This window comes from Panulirus ornatus, chromosome 58, assembly GCF_036320965.1.
Source record: "Panulirus ornatus isolate Po-2019 chromosome 58, ASM3632096v1, whole genome shotgun sequence".
Taxonomy (NCBI): Eukaryota; Metazoa; Arthropoda; class Malacostraca; order Decapoda; family Palinuridae; genus Panulirus; species Panulirus ornatus.
The window spans coordinates 15,496,316-15,514,463 of record NC_092281.1 but is presented as its reverse complement, the minus strand read 5'-3'; the positions used below and the strand labels follow the sequence as shown (position 1 = coordinate 15,514,463).

The window sequence follows — 18,148 nt, the reverse complement described above, 5'->3', positions numbered from 1 at the left end:
ACCCTTGCGTTTATCTCCCTCACCATTCCATCTATAAAGAGATTAAACAGCCATGATGATATCAAACATCCCTGCTACAAACCCACCTTCACCTTGAACCAATCTCCTTCCTCTCCACCTATCCACACACATGCCTTAATCTCCTGATAAAACTCCTCACTGCATCTAATAACTTTCCTCCCTCATCATATATTCATAACACTTTCCAAAAAGCAACTCTATCTTTTGCTTTCTCCACATCTATAAATGCCACACACAAATCCTTCTGTTTCTCTAAGTATTTCTCATATACATTCTTCAGAGAAACTACATGATTCAAACATAAACCACTTTCAAAACCACATTGTTACTCCCCACTATGATGCCATGTACATGTCCCTACTCAATCAAGCCTTCCATACAACTTACCAAGTACACCCAATAAACTTATAGCTTTGTAATTCAAACACTCATCTTTGATCCCCCTGCCTTCATACAATGGCACCATGCATGCATTCTGCCAATCTTAAGAAACCTCATTATAATCCATATGGACAGACAAAGAAGAAGGCAGGCAGGTAAGCTTTAGTTAACACTGAAAACTATCCAGGAATTTCAAGATCACTCTGGATGCCAGAAGAAGACACCTATATTGTAGGGCTGAGAGAAAGAGGAATACTCAGAGAGTCCCTCAACTCCATTTAGATCATGGGAGACAGAGTAAATATGATGTAAAATATACCAGCAATTTTGTTTTTGTTTTTTGCTTTGTCGCTGTCTCCCGCGTTTGCGAGGTAGCGCAAGGAAACAGACGAAAGAAATGGCCCAACCCACCCCCATACACATGCCTTGATTCAATCCACTGACAGCACGTCAACCCCGGTATACCACATCGCTCCAATTCACTCTATTCTTTGCCCTCCTTTCACCCTCCTGCATGTTCAGGCCCCGATCACACAAAATCTTTTTCACTCCATCTTTCCACCTCCAATTTGGTCTCCCTCTTCTCCTCGTTCCCTCCACCTCCGACACATATATCCTCTTGGTCAATCTTTCCTCACTCATTCTCTCCATGTGACCAAACCATTTCAAAACACCCTCTTCTGCTCTCTCAACCACGCTCTTTTTATTTCCACACATCTCTCTTACCCTTGCGCTACTTACTCGATCAAACCACCTCACACCACACATTGTCCTCAAACATCTCATTTCCAGCACATCCATCCTCCTGCGCACAACTCTATCCATAGTCCACGCCTCGCAACCATACAACATTGTTGGAACCACTATTCCTTCAAACATACCCATTTTTGCTTTCCGAGATAATGTTCTCGACTTCCACACATTCTTCAAGGCTCCCAGAATTTTCGCCCCCTCCCCCACCCTATGATCCACTTCCGCTTCCATGGTTCCATCCGCTGCCAGATCCACTCCCAGATATCTAAAACACTTCACTTCCTCCAGTTTTTCTCCATTCAAACTCACCTCCCAATTGAATTGACCCTCAACCCTACTGTACCTAATAACCTTGCTCTTATTCACATTTACTCTTAACTTTCTTCTTTCACACATTTTACCAAACTCAGTCACCAGCTCCTGCAGTTTCTCACATGAATCAGCCACCAGCGCTGTATCATTAGCGAACAACAACTGACTCACTTCCCAAGCTCTCTCATCCCCAACAGACTTCATACTTGCCCCTCTTTCCAAAACTCTTGCATTCACCTCCCTAACAACCCCATCCATAAACAAATTAAACAACCATGGAGACATCACACACCCCTGCCGCAAACCTACATTCACTGAGAACCAATCACTTTCCTCTCTTCCTACACGTACACATGCCTTACATCCTCGATAAAAACTTTTCACTGCTTCTAACAACTTGCCTCCCACACCATATATTCTTAATACCTTCCACAGAGCATCTCTATCAACTCTATCATATGCCTTCTCCAGATCCATAAATGCTACATACAAATCCATTTGCTTTTCTAAGTATTTCTCACATACATTCTTCAAAGCAAACACCTGATCCACACATCCTCTACCACTTCTGAAACCACACTGCTCTTCCCCAATCTGATGCTCTGTACATGCCTTCACCCTCTCAATCAATACCCTCCCATATAGTTTGCCAGGAATACTCAACAAACTTATACCTCTGTAATACCAGCATTACAAAAGGATATTTGAACAAATCACACTAAACAGCAGTTGCCATTTTTGGTGGCTATGAAACCAACTATTCAATTCTTCTTCAACTGATTGCACACCACACTAAATAAAACTGCTTAGAATGCTGAGAGATAAGGCAGAATTTCACAGGTCAATGAAGAAAACTAAATAAGATGAAAATAAGAGGAAGAGAAACGGACAAAATTAACACTAATTGGCAACTTTTAGTATCTACTAAAGAACCTCTAGTGGAGGCATATTCTTAACATTTGAATAATATTGAAGAACATGGCTATCAAACCACCATTCCAAATATTTTGGGGCAAAGTATGGATAACAATACTACAGAAACAAGCAGACAAGGTTCTCTAAGTCAGAACAGGGAGAACAGACTTAACCACGAGAAGCCTGTTTCTATAAGCCCAAAGGCAGCTTGTCCGACTAAATTCAAAGGGAAACTTAAACGACATGGGAGTAGATAGGGGTATTCTAAAGGTATATGAGACAGCAGAAAAAGACTCTGAATTTGATTTTGAGGGCTTTCCAAGGGAGACTAACAATCCCAAAGGTGCCTAGGGTACCAGATATTTGATAACTTGTACTTAAAAGAAAATGTGGGAGTGAAAAAGCTTGAAAGAGAGGGTAAAGAAGCTGGAGGGCATTGCTAAGGACCATTAAAAGAGAAAAGTTACTAAAGAAGGGTCAAGAGGACAAACTGAAGAAGCTAGAGGACTGTGCTAAAGACAGATAGAAATGCCAGAGAGAAATAAAGTAAGACAAAATAAGCAGAATCATTGAATTATGGTAGAGCATAACAGCAAAATAAAAAAAATGAGGGATGTGCTAAGCATAGGTACACAAGTAGAAGACAATAAATGGAAACTAACACAGGATTTCAGAACAGACAATGACTACTCAATGGGAAGAAGTCAAGGTAAATGAAAAGTTCAAGGCTAGAAATCTCGTAATGGATACACAGAACAAAATAATATATTGGGCCACTGAGGAGGCAGTCGTTACTGTCTGAGACAGATTAGTTAAGGAAGGATGTGGGAGATTAGAAAGAATTAAGAGTGCAAACAGTGTCTAGGACAGCTGTACAGGAATAAATATAAAAATTTAGATAAAGTATGAGATAAAGGGGAGGATGTTAAAAGACAGCTGAAAATAATAGAAAGATGGGTCACTATGCAGTTAAGGGATGCTGTACAGAGGGAGGTAACAAAGCATAAGTCAGAATGGTCTTTGGGCAGGAGGATGATCATCTACCAAAGAAAGGAGAGAGAGCAACCAGAGAAAGGAAGGTCTAGGAATGACCTCGGGCTATAAAATTAACAAGAAGAGAAATCAAAGAAGTTAGGAGAAAGGGGTAATATAGACAAGACACCATGAGAAAACCACTTAGGGTAACATATGACATGGAGGTAAGTAGCCACAAGATATTTAAACAGGAATATATACTTGCCAGAGAGGAAGAGTTCAAAAGAGTGTATCATATGTATTTAAACAGGAATATATACTTGCCAGAGAGGAAAAGTTCAAAAGAGTGTATCATATGAGTAACAGATCAAAGGCAGTGAAAGAATGAAGGAGAACTGGAAAAAAAGTTAGGTCAATAGGTAGTAGTCGGTAGGCAGCCACCAACCAAGAAGGTATATTACTGGCACTACCCACCTAGGTATCAAAAGGGTTAGTGATGGCTACTGACTGATAGGAGGGGAAAGTTGCCCCATCGACCACCACTGATAGAACAGCTTGAGAGAAAGCTATGCATTTGAGACCAGAGAGAAGCAGTACAACCAAAGGCAGGGAGTTTAGAAAACAAAGACATGCTACACCCTGTCAAATGCTCTGGAATGTCGAGGGCTTTGACAAAAGTCTCAACAAAATCCCTGAGAGAGGAGAACTGGAGGTGAGTCATATGGGCGAGATCACCAGTAGACCTAACACTGGAAAACCCATACTGGTGATCTGAAAGAAGGGAATGGGACTGGTGAATAATAGTTAACTGTTTTTATCTGTGTATTTTTTCTATACAATTCTCTCTGGCAGTTTCTTGACTAATCAATGCATTACAAATTATTCATTCATTACATTTATTTATCATACTTAATCACTGTTTCCTGTGTCAGTGAGGTAGCACCAGCAAAACAGATGAAGAATGGCCCATCCACTCATATACACACACATGTATACATAAATGCCTACATACGCACATGTACATACATATAAATATCAACATTATCCCTGGGGATAGGAGAGAAAGGATACTCCCCACATTTTCCCTGCGTGTCGTAGAAGGCGACTAAAAGGGGAGGGAGCGGAGGGCTGGAAATCCTTTCCTCTCTCTTTTTTTTTTTTTTCAATTTTCCTAAAGGGGTGCAGAGAAGGGGGCCAAGTGACGATATTCCCTCAAAGGCTCAGTCCTCTGTTCTTAGCGCTCGCTAATGCGGGAAATGGCAAATAGTATGAAAAAAATTATCAAAATGTACATACATACACATACACAGACATATACATATATATACATGTACCTATTCATATTTGCTTGCCTTCATCCATTCCCGTTGCTACCCCGCCCCACAGGAATCAGCATCGCCATCCCCCGCCTCAGCGAGGTGGTGCCAGGAAAACCAACAAAATGGCCACATCTGCTCACACAAAGTCTCCAGCTATGATGTGTAATGCACCAAAATCACAGCTCCCTATCCACATCCAGGCCCCAAAGACCTCTCCATGGTTTACATCAGATGCTTCATATGCCCTGGTTCAGTCCACTGTCAGCACATTGACCCTAATATACCACATCTCTTCTGCTTCCCTTTTCAGAAATCAAAATACAAGGAGACAGGAGGGGTTTCTAGCCCCCCACTCCCACCCCCTTTAGTCACGTTCTATGACACACGGGGATTACGTGGGAAGTATTCATACATAAAAGGAAAGCAAATGGAAAAATGCATGATGCATCCACATAAGTGAATGATCTATTGTTTGATTAAAAACATTCATAGTTTACTCAGTGAATCACATGGGCAAATACATTTTCTCCATTCAGTTTTCTTCATTAGGTTTTACCTAATGAATGAACTCATTTTCTCCACATATCTAAAAAAAAAAAAATGTAGGATATACCTTACATAGTCTATCTTGGAGTCCAAATCGTTCTGCTTTCAAAAGATTCTATCTATCTTTATCTCTGATGCCTGTTCCAATTGGAACTCCCTCAAAGGGGTGGCCACAGCAACAGTCTCCATAACTAAAAAACTCTATTACTGCTTCTTAACCTTTATTGCCTCATCCTTAACAGTCCAATGGCAGAGGGCAAGTTTAGTGCAGCGTTTGCAGAGGCTCCTACCTAATGTTCCTAATGACTACTTCTATCTAATGCTTCTACCTACTACTTCTATCTAATACTCCAACCTACTACTTCTGCCCAATGTTTCTACCCAATGCTCCTGCCTAAATGTTCCTACCTACTACTTCTATCAACTGCTCCTACCATTCTGCAAAAAGGCAAGACTAGCACATAGTGCTCACTGCAGGAAAATCTGGAGTTACAAAGAATGAGCTGTGGGAGTTTAAGTGTTGTCAAGTGTTGCAATGACAAGCAGAGATTGTGCTTGAGGACAGAATGCCAGTAGTCCACATGTTACTGAGGCAGAAAGAAAAGACAGCTACTAAAGTGCTGGATCACTAAGCAGATGTTACTGACCCTCCTGATATCCAGGTGGGTAGTACTGGTAATATACCTTCCAAGTCATTGACTTTCGTTTTTAACACAATTCATGTACTAAAAACAGATTACATAAAAAAGTGGTGCACTTGGAAAAAAAGCAAGTGATGCATCATTTCATTCAAAGCATTCATCATTTACCTGATGAATGATACGGTATAATGTGTCTTTTTACATACTTTTCAAAACATTTCTTTACAACAGGTTCTCCACTAATACTTGAACAAACAATAATCTATATATTCATAAAGATGTAGAAAAATACCTCAACTAGCTCCCAGAGTCCCAGTCGCTCTTCTGCTCAACACATACCCCATACATTTGGTGAATAAGGTAAATTATGATTACCATTTATTTTTCTACACAATTCTCATGGGTAGGTTTTTCCCTAGTGCATGAACTGATATCTACTAGGGTTTTGAGTATCCTTTGGCACATTGTTTCCACTGATTGCATAACATTTTGAGCATTGTTTCATTTATTTTTGGCCTATCATCACTAATCCTCTCTTTACATGGAAACTAATGTCACAGTACAGCACAATTTCATTTATTACAAACTTTCAAAGTAACTATCTCATGCTATATCACAACCTATATGTATCTACAGAGGAAAGTGAACCAAAACCTCAGCACTGGCTTGTGGGTCAAGTTGCAAGACCAGACTAGGAGAGTTTATATGTGACTGCCTCAGACTTATAAATTCCCCAAATGTGAAATTAGCAAGTTACACTATGAGAGATCAGTCTTTTTTACAACTGGAAAAGCTATTTCAGGGGAATGTACAGGTCACATATTCAGGTCTAAACAGCTTATCATAAGGTACATATAAGGCATCATGAAGTATACAAACCTCTTAAGCATGGTGAACTGTGATGAGTAGAACGCTGTATGTGAGTAAATACATGACGATCTCGGGCACTGCGGCTTGCTGATCGTACTTCATTTGTATGACAAGACGTTGGTGAGGGCAACTCATATGCAAATAAAGCACTTCCAGATACTGCTCTAACACGCCCCTCATCCATGGGAATATACTGTAAATTTGAAAAATCTTAAATGTTACTGTAATCATGTAAAACAGCTGGGAAGACCTTCTGAAAACATTTCTATATTCATAACAAACTGTTGGGAATTAACACCATATGTGCACATGTTAAGCGCAAAAAATTGTGCAACAAAGAAATCACTTTCTTACATATAAGTGCTTGTAACTTAACATACATTCTCACACATTTTGTCTCCATTCTAATTATGGCTGACTACCCTGTTCACTTAAGTTCACAATTCTTTTAACTACATCATTCCTACTAATCATGCTTTTCCAACTGGAGGCATTATTTTCCATACCTTGAGAATTTTACATTCCCTTCCTTACTTCACATATCACTCTCAAAACCTGATCATTATGTCATGCAACACATGCAATGAATGGGGTGATATCTGTATAATCAATATGACAAGGCAGTCATTGTGTTTATTCTTATCACCAGTGCCTCATCTCCTTCAGATCAAGACCCAATGGACCTAAACCATGGACCTTGAATACTTCAGAAACCTTGCTAATTCCATACTTAAGATATATGCAGACAGTAATCAAGGCCAAAGGAGAGATGACAATGTATTTAAATGTTTGGGGAGGAGGCCAAGTTTTTTTTTGTGGACACTATATATACAAAAAGTACACAAAAAGCATGTGTATAAAAAATTCAGAAAAAACACGAGAAAACAAATTACAAAAGTAAAACACTTTCACATATTACAATGTCAGAGAGTCAGATTATAATATACCAGTCAACACTTGGTGAGGCAGGTAAATGAATAACCAAGTTATAAAATAAAGCTAACCTATGTTCTGGGAAAGATATTCACACTTACAAAGTTATCAAATTTATATAAACTAATGTTCTGATTCATACTGATATCTCTACTATACTGGACAAGTCATCAATATTTCTATCAATAACGTCATAACATTGCTCCAATCAATTCTATGATCAAAATCTCTAAGGAAAACAAATATTCTCTTTGATTCCTGACCATACCTATCACTACTCTAATGCTGTTTAACCACAATACTAAGAACCTTACCAGTATGGCCAATGTACAACTGATCATACTCTTTATAGGGGATATTGTATAAACAACCATTTTGAGCAGTTAAAGAATTTCTGATGAGACTCTCTGACTGTATCATTACTACTGACAACTCCATTAATTTTAAGTTTTTATCAAAACAGGAACATTAAGCAAGTTCTCACAATAAGGTGATACCATGAATGTTTTCTTCAAAAATGGTTCTTTAGGATGAACAATGTAAAAAGACTTTCTAACAAGACTGAAAAACTGAGTCAAGGAAATGCTTGGAATACTGTAATTCACAATGAACACTGTAGATATTGCATAATTCACCATTAACGAATTTTGGACTACATATGTGAAGTGGTTTAAGAAATAATGAAGACTCAGACTGCATCACTTTACTGTGATAGGCACAATACATAGTGAATATATTCACTATTACCATGTGAAGCATGGGTTGGGTTTTATTTCTACTTGGATGGTGGTTAATTATGGAGTGGTGTGAATGGAATGGAACTTGTGCTGTTGCAATCAACTACGTGCTGAGAATGCTGAGGTGGGAAGATCTTTGTTTCATGATACAGGTGTTTAACATTTGCAGTTGCTAGGCACCTGATGATTGTTCTAAGTTCTCTGTTCTTTGTGATTTGTAGTCTTTCTATATTTGCCTTCAATGGGATGGATGACCAAGTAGGTGAAGCATAGTTTATGGTTTAGCAGACACACTGTCTGTATAGATACTAATGAACTCTTTTTCCTGCCTAAATCTGGTACCAATGGGTATTTAGTTTGTAAGATGCTTTTGTGTTGTTTTGGAATGGGGAGAGAATGACATGTGTGTATATGATATTCACAGTCACCTGAAGCTGTAAGTTGGAGTCATGTCTGTCTGCAGTTAAAAGGGCAACTGAAAACTTCTACAGATATGCAGATATTCTGTTCTGAGTGAACTGTTGTTCCAACTGTGTAATGCAATGCAGCAGCACAAGTGCTGTTGCTACTGTGGTGTTGGTGCTGTGATGTGATTGTGAGGTTTTCTGCAAATGGTTTGCTGGAAGCACTGGGAGGTTATCTGCAAATAGTTTGCTTGAAGCACTGGGAGATAATGTAAGAAAAGACTGAAGAGGCTTGGAGCAAGAAATGCTCATTGGAAAACTCCAATGTAGAGCTTAAGCAAGCTGCTATGAAGACGGCCAATCATTTCTACTGTTAATGAGGGTTGTGTCAAATATCTTCTGTGTGAGGATCTGTAGGGGACACTGTCAAATGCCTTGGTGATATCTATTGGCAATAACATTGTCCATTAAGTGGTTGTCGTTGCTGAAACCATCTAGGATATGTTGTATAATGTCTGTGTGTAATGTGGTGGTGAAAGTTTTATGAAGTTGGATCAGCAAGGTGGGATACTTTGCTTTGGATCAGTTTTTTTAAAAAGTTGGATACTGAACACATAAGACAATACAAGGAAAGGAATTGGGTGGTTTGGAGGGTTTTTAGGATATGTTGGCAAGTTTTGATTTCTAAAGTATTTTACTGTGTAGCCAGGAGTGAGGATGTCTGTCAGTACTTGGGCTGCAACGGGGCCAAAGCACTTCATGTGAAAGTCTGAATGTTCAGGGAATGCTGAAGGCGAGTTTGTTAAAAGTTTCAACTGCCGTGCTGATATCAGCTGGAGTAAAGGGTGGGCAAGTAATTGTTTCTGGATGGATTCTATGAAGATTTTTCATGAGTATTCTTATGATTCTCTGACAGAAAGGATATCATTGAAATGGGCCGGAAATGCTTCATGAGTTGGGGATGGGTTGGCATACATGAACAACTGTACCTACAATTATGGTCTATGTATCCCTCCTCGTGGAAACTAAAGCTTTGCTAAAACTGAGCTAGACATTACAGTGAAAATGTAGCATGGATGAGGAAAAGAATATCTTAAATTACTAGAATATTCACTGTAATGAAAGCTCATCTAAAAAAATACTAAGATTCTACATACAAAAACAAAGTTATATAAATCACAGTATACATCAAAACAATATCAATAAGTAATATGCATAGTTCTATCTTCAGTATTACCTTGATCTGAGCATTAGCTAATTCACTGAGCATTATTTGATGTGGGGGTATACTTGTGAGAATATGAAGGTGCTGCTTTACATCATAGTACCGACTATCACTGTTTAAACGGAGCCCATACTTCACAGGAACACTACCATCAAGTTTAACAACTGGAAATAGAAAAAAAAAAATGTTTTACTCATGAGAAAAATTCTTATATTTTCTAAACAAAATAATTCTTTAAGAGTTGAATTATAAAATGCATAAAAGTTTAAAATCATAAAATGTATGTTACAGCAACTTTAAAAAATAACAAGAATTCAGGATTAGAGTTTTCATAGATGTGTGAAAATGTGCAATTTTGATTTATCTATCTATTATTTCATGTGTGGCAGGGTAGCAATGAGAATGGATGAAGGCAGCAAGTATGAATATGTACATGTGTATAAATGTATATGTCTGTCTGAAGGTGGAAAGATGAAGTGAAAAACATTTTGAGTGATTGGGGCCTGAACACGCAGGAGGGTGAAAGGTGTGCAAGGAATAGAGTGAATTGGAACGATGTGGTATACCGGGGTCGACGTGATGTCAATGGATTGAACCAGGGCATGTGTAGTGTCTGGGGTAAACCATGGAAAGTTCTGTGGTGCCTAGATGTGGAAAGGGGGCTGTGGTTTCGGTGCATCATTACATGACAGCTAGAGATTGAGTGTGAACGAATGTGGCCTTTGTTGTCTTTTCCTGGCGCTACCTTGTGCACATGAGGGGGGAGGGGGTTGTTATTTCAGGTGTGGCGGGGTGGCGATGGGAATGAATAAAGGCAGACAGTATGAATTATGTACATGTGTATATGTGTATATGTCTGTGTGTATATATATGTATACGTTGTGATGTATAGGTATGTACATGTGCGTGTGTGGACGACTATGTATATACATGTGTATGTGGGTGGGTTGGGCCATTCTTTCGTCTGTTTCCTTGCGCTAACTTGCTGACGCGGGAGACAGCGACAAAGCAAAATAAAATAAATAAAATAAATAATGTATATGTACGTAAACAGTGAAATGTATGGGTATGTATATGTGCGTGTGTGGGCATTTATGCAAATACATGTGTATGTGAGTGGTTGGGCCATTCTCTCATCCGTTTCCTGGCGTTACCTCGCTAATGCAGAGACGACAATTAAGTATATTTATTTATTTATTCATTTTGCTTTGTCGGTCTCCCGCATTTGCGAGGTAGCGCAAGGAAACAGAAGAAAGAAATGGCCCAACCCACCCCCATACACATGTATATACACACACGTCCACACACACAAATATACATACCTATACATCTCTATGTACACATATATATACACACACAGACACATACATATATACCCATGCACACAATTCACACTGTCTGCCTTTATTCATTCCCATCGCCACCTCGCCACACATGGAATACCATCCCCCTTCCCCCTCATGTGTGCGAGGTAGCACTAGGAAAAGATAACAAAGGCCCCATTTGTTCACACTCAGTCTCCAGCTGTCATGCAATAATGCCCGAAACCACAGCTCCCTTTCCACATCCAGGCCCCACACAACTTTCCATGGTTTACCCCAGACGCTTCACATGCCCTGATTCAATCCACTGACAGCACGTCAATCCCAGTATACCACATCGATCCAATTCACTCTATTCCTTGCCCGCCTTTCACCCTCCTGCATGTTCAGGCCCCGATCACTCAAAATCTTTTTCACTCCATCTTTCCACCTCCAATTTGGTCTCCCACTTCTCCTCGTTCCCTCCACCTCCGACACATATATCCTCTTGGTCAATCTTTCCTCACTCATTCTCTCCATGTGACCAAACCATTTCAAAACACCCTCTTCTGCTCTCTCAACCACGCTCTTTTTATTTCCACACATCTCTCTTACCCTTACATTACTTACTCGATCAAACCACCTCACACCACACATTGTCCTCAAACATCTCATTTCCAGCACATCCACCCTCCTGCGCACAACTCTATCCATAGCCCACGCCTCGCGACCATACAACATTGTTGGAACCACTATTCCTTCAAACATACCCATTTTTGCTTTCCGAGATAATGTTCTCGACTTCCACACATTCTTCAAGGCTTCCAGGATTTTCGCCCCCTCCCCCACCCTATGATTCACTTCCGCTTCCATGGTTCCATCCGCTGCCAGATCCACTCCCAGATATCTAAAACACTTTACTTCCTCCAGTTTTTCTCCATTCAAACTTACCTCCCAATTGACTTGACCCTCAACCCTACTGAACCTAATAACCTTGCTCTTATTCACATTTACTCTTAACTTTCTTCTTTCACACACTTTACCAAACTCAGTCACCAGCTTCTGCAGTTTCTCACATGAATCAGCCACCAGCGCTGTATCATCAGCGAACAACAACTGACTCACTTCCCAAGCTCTCTCATCCACAACCGACTTCATACTTGCCCCTCTTTCCAAAACTCTTGCATTCACCTCCCTAACAACCCCATCCATAAACAAATTAAACAACCATGGAGACATCACACACCCCTGCCGCAAACCTACATTCACTGAGAAGTATATTGAATAATAAATAAATGTACATGAGTGGATGGGCCATTCTTTGTCTATTTCCTGGTGCTACCTCACTGACAAGGGAAACTGTATTCTACAAACGAGTTGTGGTGTTACCCAAGACCTTTTTAAAGGTTGTTGTAGCCTAACACTGTTCTATTTCCAGTAGCTAGGAATACCTAGACACCTTTGGTGTGAGAGGATCTTTGAGAAGATGTTTCCCAAACAGTGTAACTCTGTGCAGGCAGAGTCCAATAACATCTATGTGTTTGCGTGTACTGCACATGACAGATAACGAAAGGGTTAAGCAAATGCAGCCCTTCTTCGTCTGTCAGTGAAAGCCTCCTTCCTCTTTACATATTCTCATAATCCTGCTAAAATCTTTGTCACTTATTTCTTCATATTACTTGTCATTCTTCTTCACTTCCTCATAAATGGAAACACATAAATTGCCATAAGTTTCCCTCAAACATTTAGTCATCCAACAATTTATGTTTTTTCAGAGGGTTACCATGTAAGCAATAGCCATGTAATCATAATGGTGACTGTGGATACAATGAAAATATTTCCTTCACTTTCTAGCAACAGAAGAGATCTCTGTATGCTACTGCAATAAGTAAGCAGAATATTCATACAAAGATGTGGAAAGTTAAAACATCAACTGATGTCTGCTATCATTTTTCATGAGAACATCAACTGATGTTGTGTGACATGCAAGGTTTGAATTTTTAATACTAACATGCTGATCTGGTAATACTGTACTTCTCTTTTCTTTTCTTTTACATGCTTGCCTTTTCTCATATGAGTGAGGTAACATCAAGAACAGATGACTGAGCCTTAGAGGGAGAACTCCTCACTTGGCTCCTTGCTCTGTTCCTTCTTTTGGAAAGTAATACAGGGAGGGAGAGTTTCTAGCCACCTGCTCCTGCCCCTCTCAGTCGCCTTCTACTACATGCAAGGAATACATGGGAAGTATTCTTTCTCCCCTATCCCTAGAGATAATCCTGTTATTCAAAAGATTATAAAAACTACAAAGATATTCTGCACCCAGGTGCTTATTTACTACATACAAAAATTAAGTGAAAGCCTACCTTTATTGTCTGTTGACCTTTTGCAAGAGAGAAGAAAAATTCAGGAATTTTTCTGCACAAATTTACAGTTTATATCACCAGACTGCTTACCTATGACCTCTAAATAAACAAAGCTTTCCATGGGCAGCTGCAATGTGAGGTATGTAAATGGGTCAAATCTTGCACTTTCATTGCTGCACACTCGACAAGTAACTTTACTCTTCAACTGACCATGAAAGAGGTCCACAATTATTGATTTGTTCCGTAAAATATGATTCTCCCACGCCTGTAAAAAATTGGAGAATATCTTTTAATATATTATAATTCAGGATAGATCCAAACAAGATGATTAGTGCACTTTCTCTAACAGTCAGTAAAAGCTTACTGTCATCTTTAGATATACTATACAGTAATGGATGGATGACTTGATAACTAAATGCAAAGACTGTGGAACAACTTATCATAACCTATGTAAGAAATGAAGAAAATAAAAAATATAAAGAAAAAGTCTAAGAAAACTAAATAAATCACAATAAATGGCAATAACTATGAAAAGATATAAAGATCTTTATGAGGTACTGTAATTCCCCAATCTAATGGACTAATTTGAGGGGAAGTGTGGTTCGTCAGAAGCCAAACTCTATTACATCCTGAATTTTTCCAAGGAATGTTGATAAATGAAATATTAACAAGTAATGGAAATCATCCTCATTCATTCAGGGATGGAGGTGTTCATGGAGGAACTAAGGCTATTCTGAATCAGAAGGACATGGCTCCAGGGACACCTGGAGTCTCCTGAGTCATCTGGGGCTTGCCTTCCAGTGCTCAAGAAGCTCAATCAAAGCAGTCTTTCAGCTATGCTGAGGTGTTACCTGGATCAATCACTAATTTCAATACTAACAGAACTTTTATATTCCACAATTAATTTTGAATGGAGAAAAACTGGAGGAAGTAAAGTGTTTTAGATATCTGGGAGTGGATCTGGCAGCGGATGGAACCATGGAATCGGAAGTGGATCATAGGGTGGGGGAGGGGGCGAAAATCCTGGGAGCCTTGAAGAATATGTGGAAGTCGAGAACATTATCTCGGAAAGCAAAAATTAGTATGTTTGAAGGAATAGTGGTTCCAACAATGTTTTGTATGGTTGCGAGGCGTGGGCTATGGATAGAGTTGTGCACAGGAGGGTGGATGTGCTGGAAATGAGATGTTTGAGGACAATGTGTGGTGTGAGGTGGTTTGATCGAGTAAGTAACGTAAGGGTAAGAGAGAAGTGTGGAAATAAAAAGAGCGTGGTTGAGAGAGCAGAAGAGGGTGTTTTGAAATGGTTTGGGCACATGGAGAGAATGAGTGAGGAAAGATTGACCAAGAGGATATATGTGTCAGAGGTGGAGGGAACGAGGAGAAGTGGGAGACCAAATTGGAGGTGGAAAGATGGAGTGAAGAAGATTTTGAGTGATCGGGGCCTGAACATGCAGGAGGGTGAAAGGAAGGCAAGGAATAGAGTGAATTGGATCGATGTGGTATACCGGGGTTGACGTGCTGTCAGTGGATTGAATCAGGGCATGTGAAGCGTCTGGGGTAAACCATGGAAAGCTGTGTAGGTATGTTTATTTGCGTGTGTGGACGTATGTATATACATGTGTATCTGGGTGGGTTGGGCCATTTCTTTCGTCTGTTTCCTTGCGCTACCTCGCAAACGCGGGAGACAGCGAAAAAAAAAAAAAATTAATTCAAGACAACAAGCCTTTGTACCAAGAAAAGACAAAAAACACATAAACCAATTTTTTTAAGGGTTGATGGAGTGGGTATTCATTTCACTGGCAGGCTGTGACCAAGATAAGTAATTTCGTTTGAAACTTCTAAATATCTTTGCAGGTATTACGGTACAACTGATAACACTGCACCCAATGGTGGACTGAGCAGCTGAGCAATTGGGCATGGACTGAGGGCCTGAGATAAAAAGAGGCCTACAGTAAAGTACAACCATATAAAGTAAATCTTTCAAGTGTGCTTATTTGCAACAACTTTGGTGTACAAAAAAAGCTGTAATTAGGAATTACCCACATTCCCACCTGTCCTCTAGAAATAAAAAACACAAGGCTGGTGTAAATTGCATCATAAAAATTTATTCATGATAATCCCATTATCTCTTCATACTTTCATTTTTGATTGCCAGTAATCATGAGGTAGTGCTTTAGTTCACACCACTGCCACCCATGTGATTTTCAAGATGATGTCACAGCAAAACATTGAAGCTGTGGAGTAATTCAAACATTGCCACCTGTTGTGTTTGCTCAATAAAATACCCTCTTTTAAGAATGTATTAATTACAGTTGCATTGGTACTTTGAAGAGAGAGAGTAAGCTTGCCATGTCAATGAAATTTTTCACTTGAATAAGGAACTTTGCTGTTACTTGTTAAGAAATCACACAAAAAGGGAAGTGTCACAAATTTGGTTAGTTCACACTTATTCAAAAGGTAAGTGGTCCCAAAACTGGCTCCCTTGATAAGTAGTAAGCTGCATAGACCTTGATTTTTCTTGTTCTATCAATAACTAAATGACACAACATCACAGATACAACGGGATATGTTCTACAACCTAACTTAACAGATGCACATGTTTAAAGATAATATGTGGTGGGAGGGGGTTTGACTGATTAAGTAATAAAAGGGTTAACATAAAATTGTAGTAATAAAAGGAGTGTGGTTGAGACAGCTGAAGAGGGCGTGCTGAAATTGTTTGGAAATATGAAGCGAATGAGTGAGGAGAGGTTGACACAGACAATATATGGGTCAAAATGGAGGGGGAAAAGAAAGGGAAGACCAAATTGGAGATGGAAGGCTGAAGTGAAAAAGATTTTGAGCTCAGCAGTTACTTCTGGACAGTGGTAATCTCTGACAAAAGCAGCACCTATAACGAAGGCAACATTTTGCTGCCATGCAATTATCAAAAGATTGGAAGGGGACCTAAAAAATGCCTCCAAGTTATTGCACTCATTATATGATTCCTAGAGCCTGCTAAGTAAGTCATATGATGAAACCTGGAAGTGAGGGTTATACATGCAATAAAAAATCAAAACATGACAAAGAGATTAGAAAAGTGTAGAGGAAAAGTACCTGTAAATATCAAGTACAGTATTAGTATAATAAATGGAAAACTAACCTCCTGTGCAACTAAAGTATCAGGGCGCCCCTCTGAATCCTTGAGTTCAATATATGGCTTGTTGTGAACTCGATTCAAATCCTCATGCAAACCATCAAGGAGAAAGGCAAGCAATTCCTGGGAGTCATGTTGCTGAAACCCAGTGAAGTTGCCACTATACTTCCCTATTGTCCACTGTTGATAAAAGAATAATACTGCTTATCAATAATTTGCTGAAAAAATCAAACCTCATAATCTGAACAGTTGAGAATGTGTGTCAATTAACTGAAAGGTTTCATCCACTTGATCCATCCTATATAAAAGGACTGGAGTCAGAGGCAACAAAAAGATAGACTGACTGAAAGATTATCCAAAATAAATTCACTTTTGTTATGAAATCAGTTTTAAAGTTCACAAAGAGCAAAATAAATATTTTACCAAATCTTTGGTTTATTTTTAAAGGGAAGAGAAATATCAAAACATTATAACAAACCCTTAGTTTTAGTGGAGCCACAGTTCTTGCCCCACCACCCCATAGCTCTTGCATTAGATTTCCATATTGCCTTGCCATGTGACCCTTCATCCCACATGGATTGTCAGGATTTAGCTCATACAGGTGCATGTTGTTGATGAAATATGTGGTGAGGGGATAAGTGTTTGAACAGCACTGAAGGGCAGCATTAAGAAAGCATGTGTTGCCAAGGTTGTTCAGCCCTGTCACTCCCTTCTCTTTGACACCTGCAACAGATCATAATAACGAGCATTTATATGTAAGTGTAGCGGAGTAGCATGTACATCTCATGGACATGGGCAACCTTGTCCTTTCACCAGCCTCTCGGGTTGGGATCAGAGACCCTAGGTTTTCTCAATCATTTCTGATAAAAGGTATAAGTGCTTACATGATCCACCCAAAACAAATGTGAATACTGTCAAAGATAACATACATGAAAATATAAAAAAACAACATATAAATTGATCAAGCATCAAAATTTTATATACTATATAACCATGGATGGAACCATGGAAACGGAAGTGAATCATAGGGTGGGGGAGGAGGCGAAAATCCTGGGAGCCTTGAAGAATGTGTGGAAGTCTAGAACATTATCTAGGAAAGCAAAAATGGGTATGTTTGAAGGAATAGTAGTTCCAACAATGTTGTATGGTTACCAGGCATGGGCTATGGATAGAGTTGTGCACAGGAGGGTGGATGTGCTGGAAATGAGATGTTTGAGGACAATGTGTGGTGTGAGGTGGTTTGATCGAGTAAGTAATGTAAGGGTAAGAGAGATGTGTGGAAATAAGAAGAGCGTGGTTGAGAGAGCAGATGAGGG

At 39.4% G+C, this 18,148-nt stretch overlaps 1 protein-coding gene across 3 annotated transcripts in view; it reads right to left on the bottom strand.

Moving 5' to 3' along the window:
• The window catches only part of Usp32 (Ubiquitin specific protease 32), a 125,106-nt gene that overhangs the window by 35,797 nt on the left and 71,161 nt on the right, over positions 1 to 18,148 (bottom strand). For all 3 annotated transcript variants that reach the window (XM_071695365.1, XM_071695366.1, XM_071695367.1), the window contains 5 exons: positions 17,311 to 17,555; positions 16,839 to 17,012; positions 13,787 to 13,961; positions 10,045 to 10,196; positions 6,743 to 6,926 (listed from right to left, as the gene is read on the bottom strand). In XM_071695365.1, coding sequence (XP_071551466.1) covers positions 6,743 to 6,926; positions 10,045 to 10,196; positions 13,787 to 13,961; positions 16,839 to 17,012; positions 17,311 to 17,555 — 930 coding nt within the window. The remainder of the gene's footprint in view (positions 1 to 6,742; positions 6,927 to 10,044; positions 10,197 to 13,786; positions 13,962 to 16,838; positions 17,013 to 17,310; positions 17,556 to 18,148) is intronic.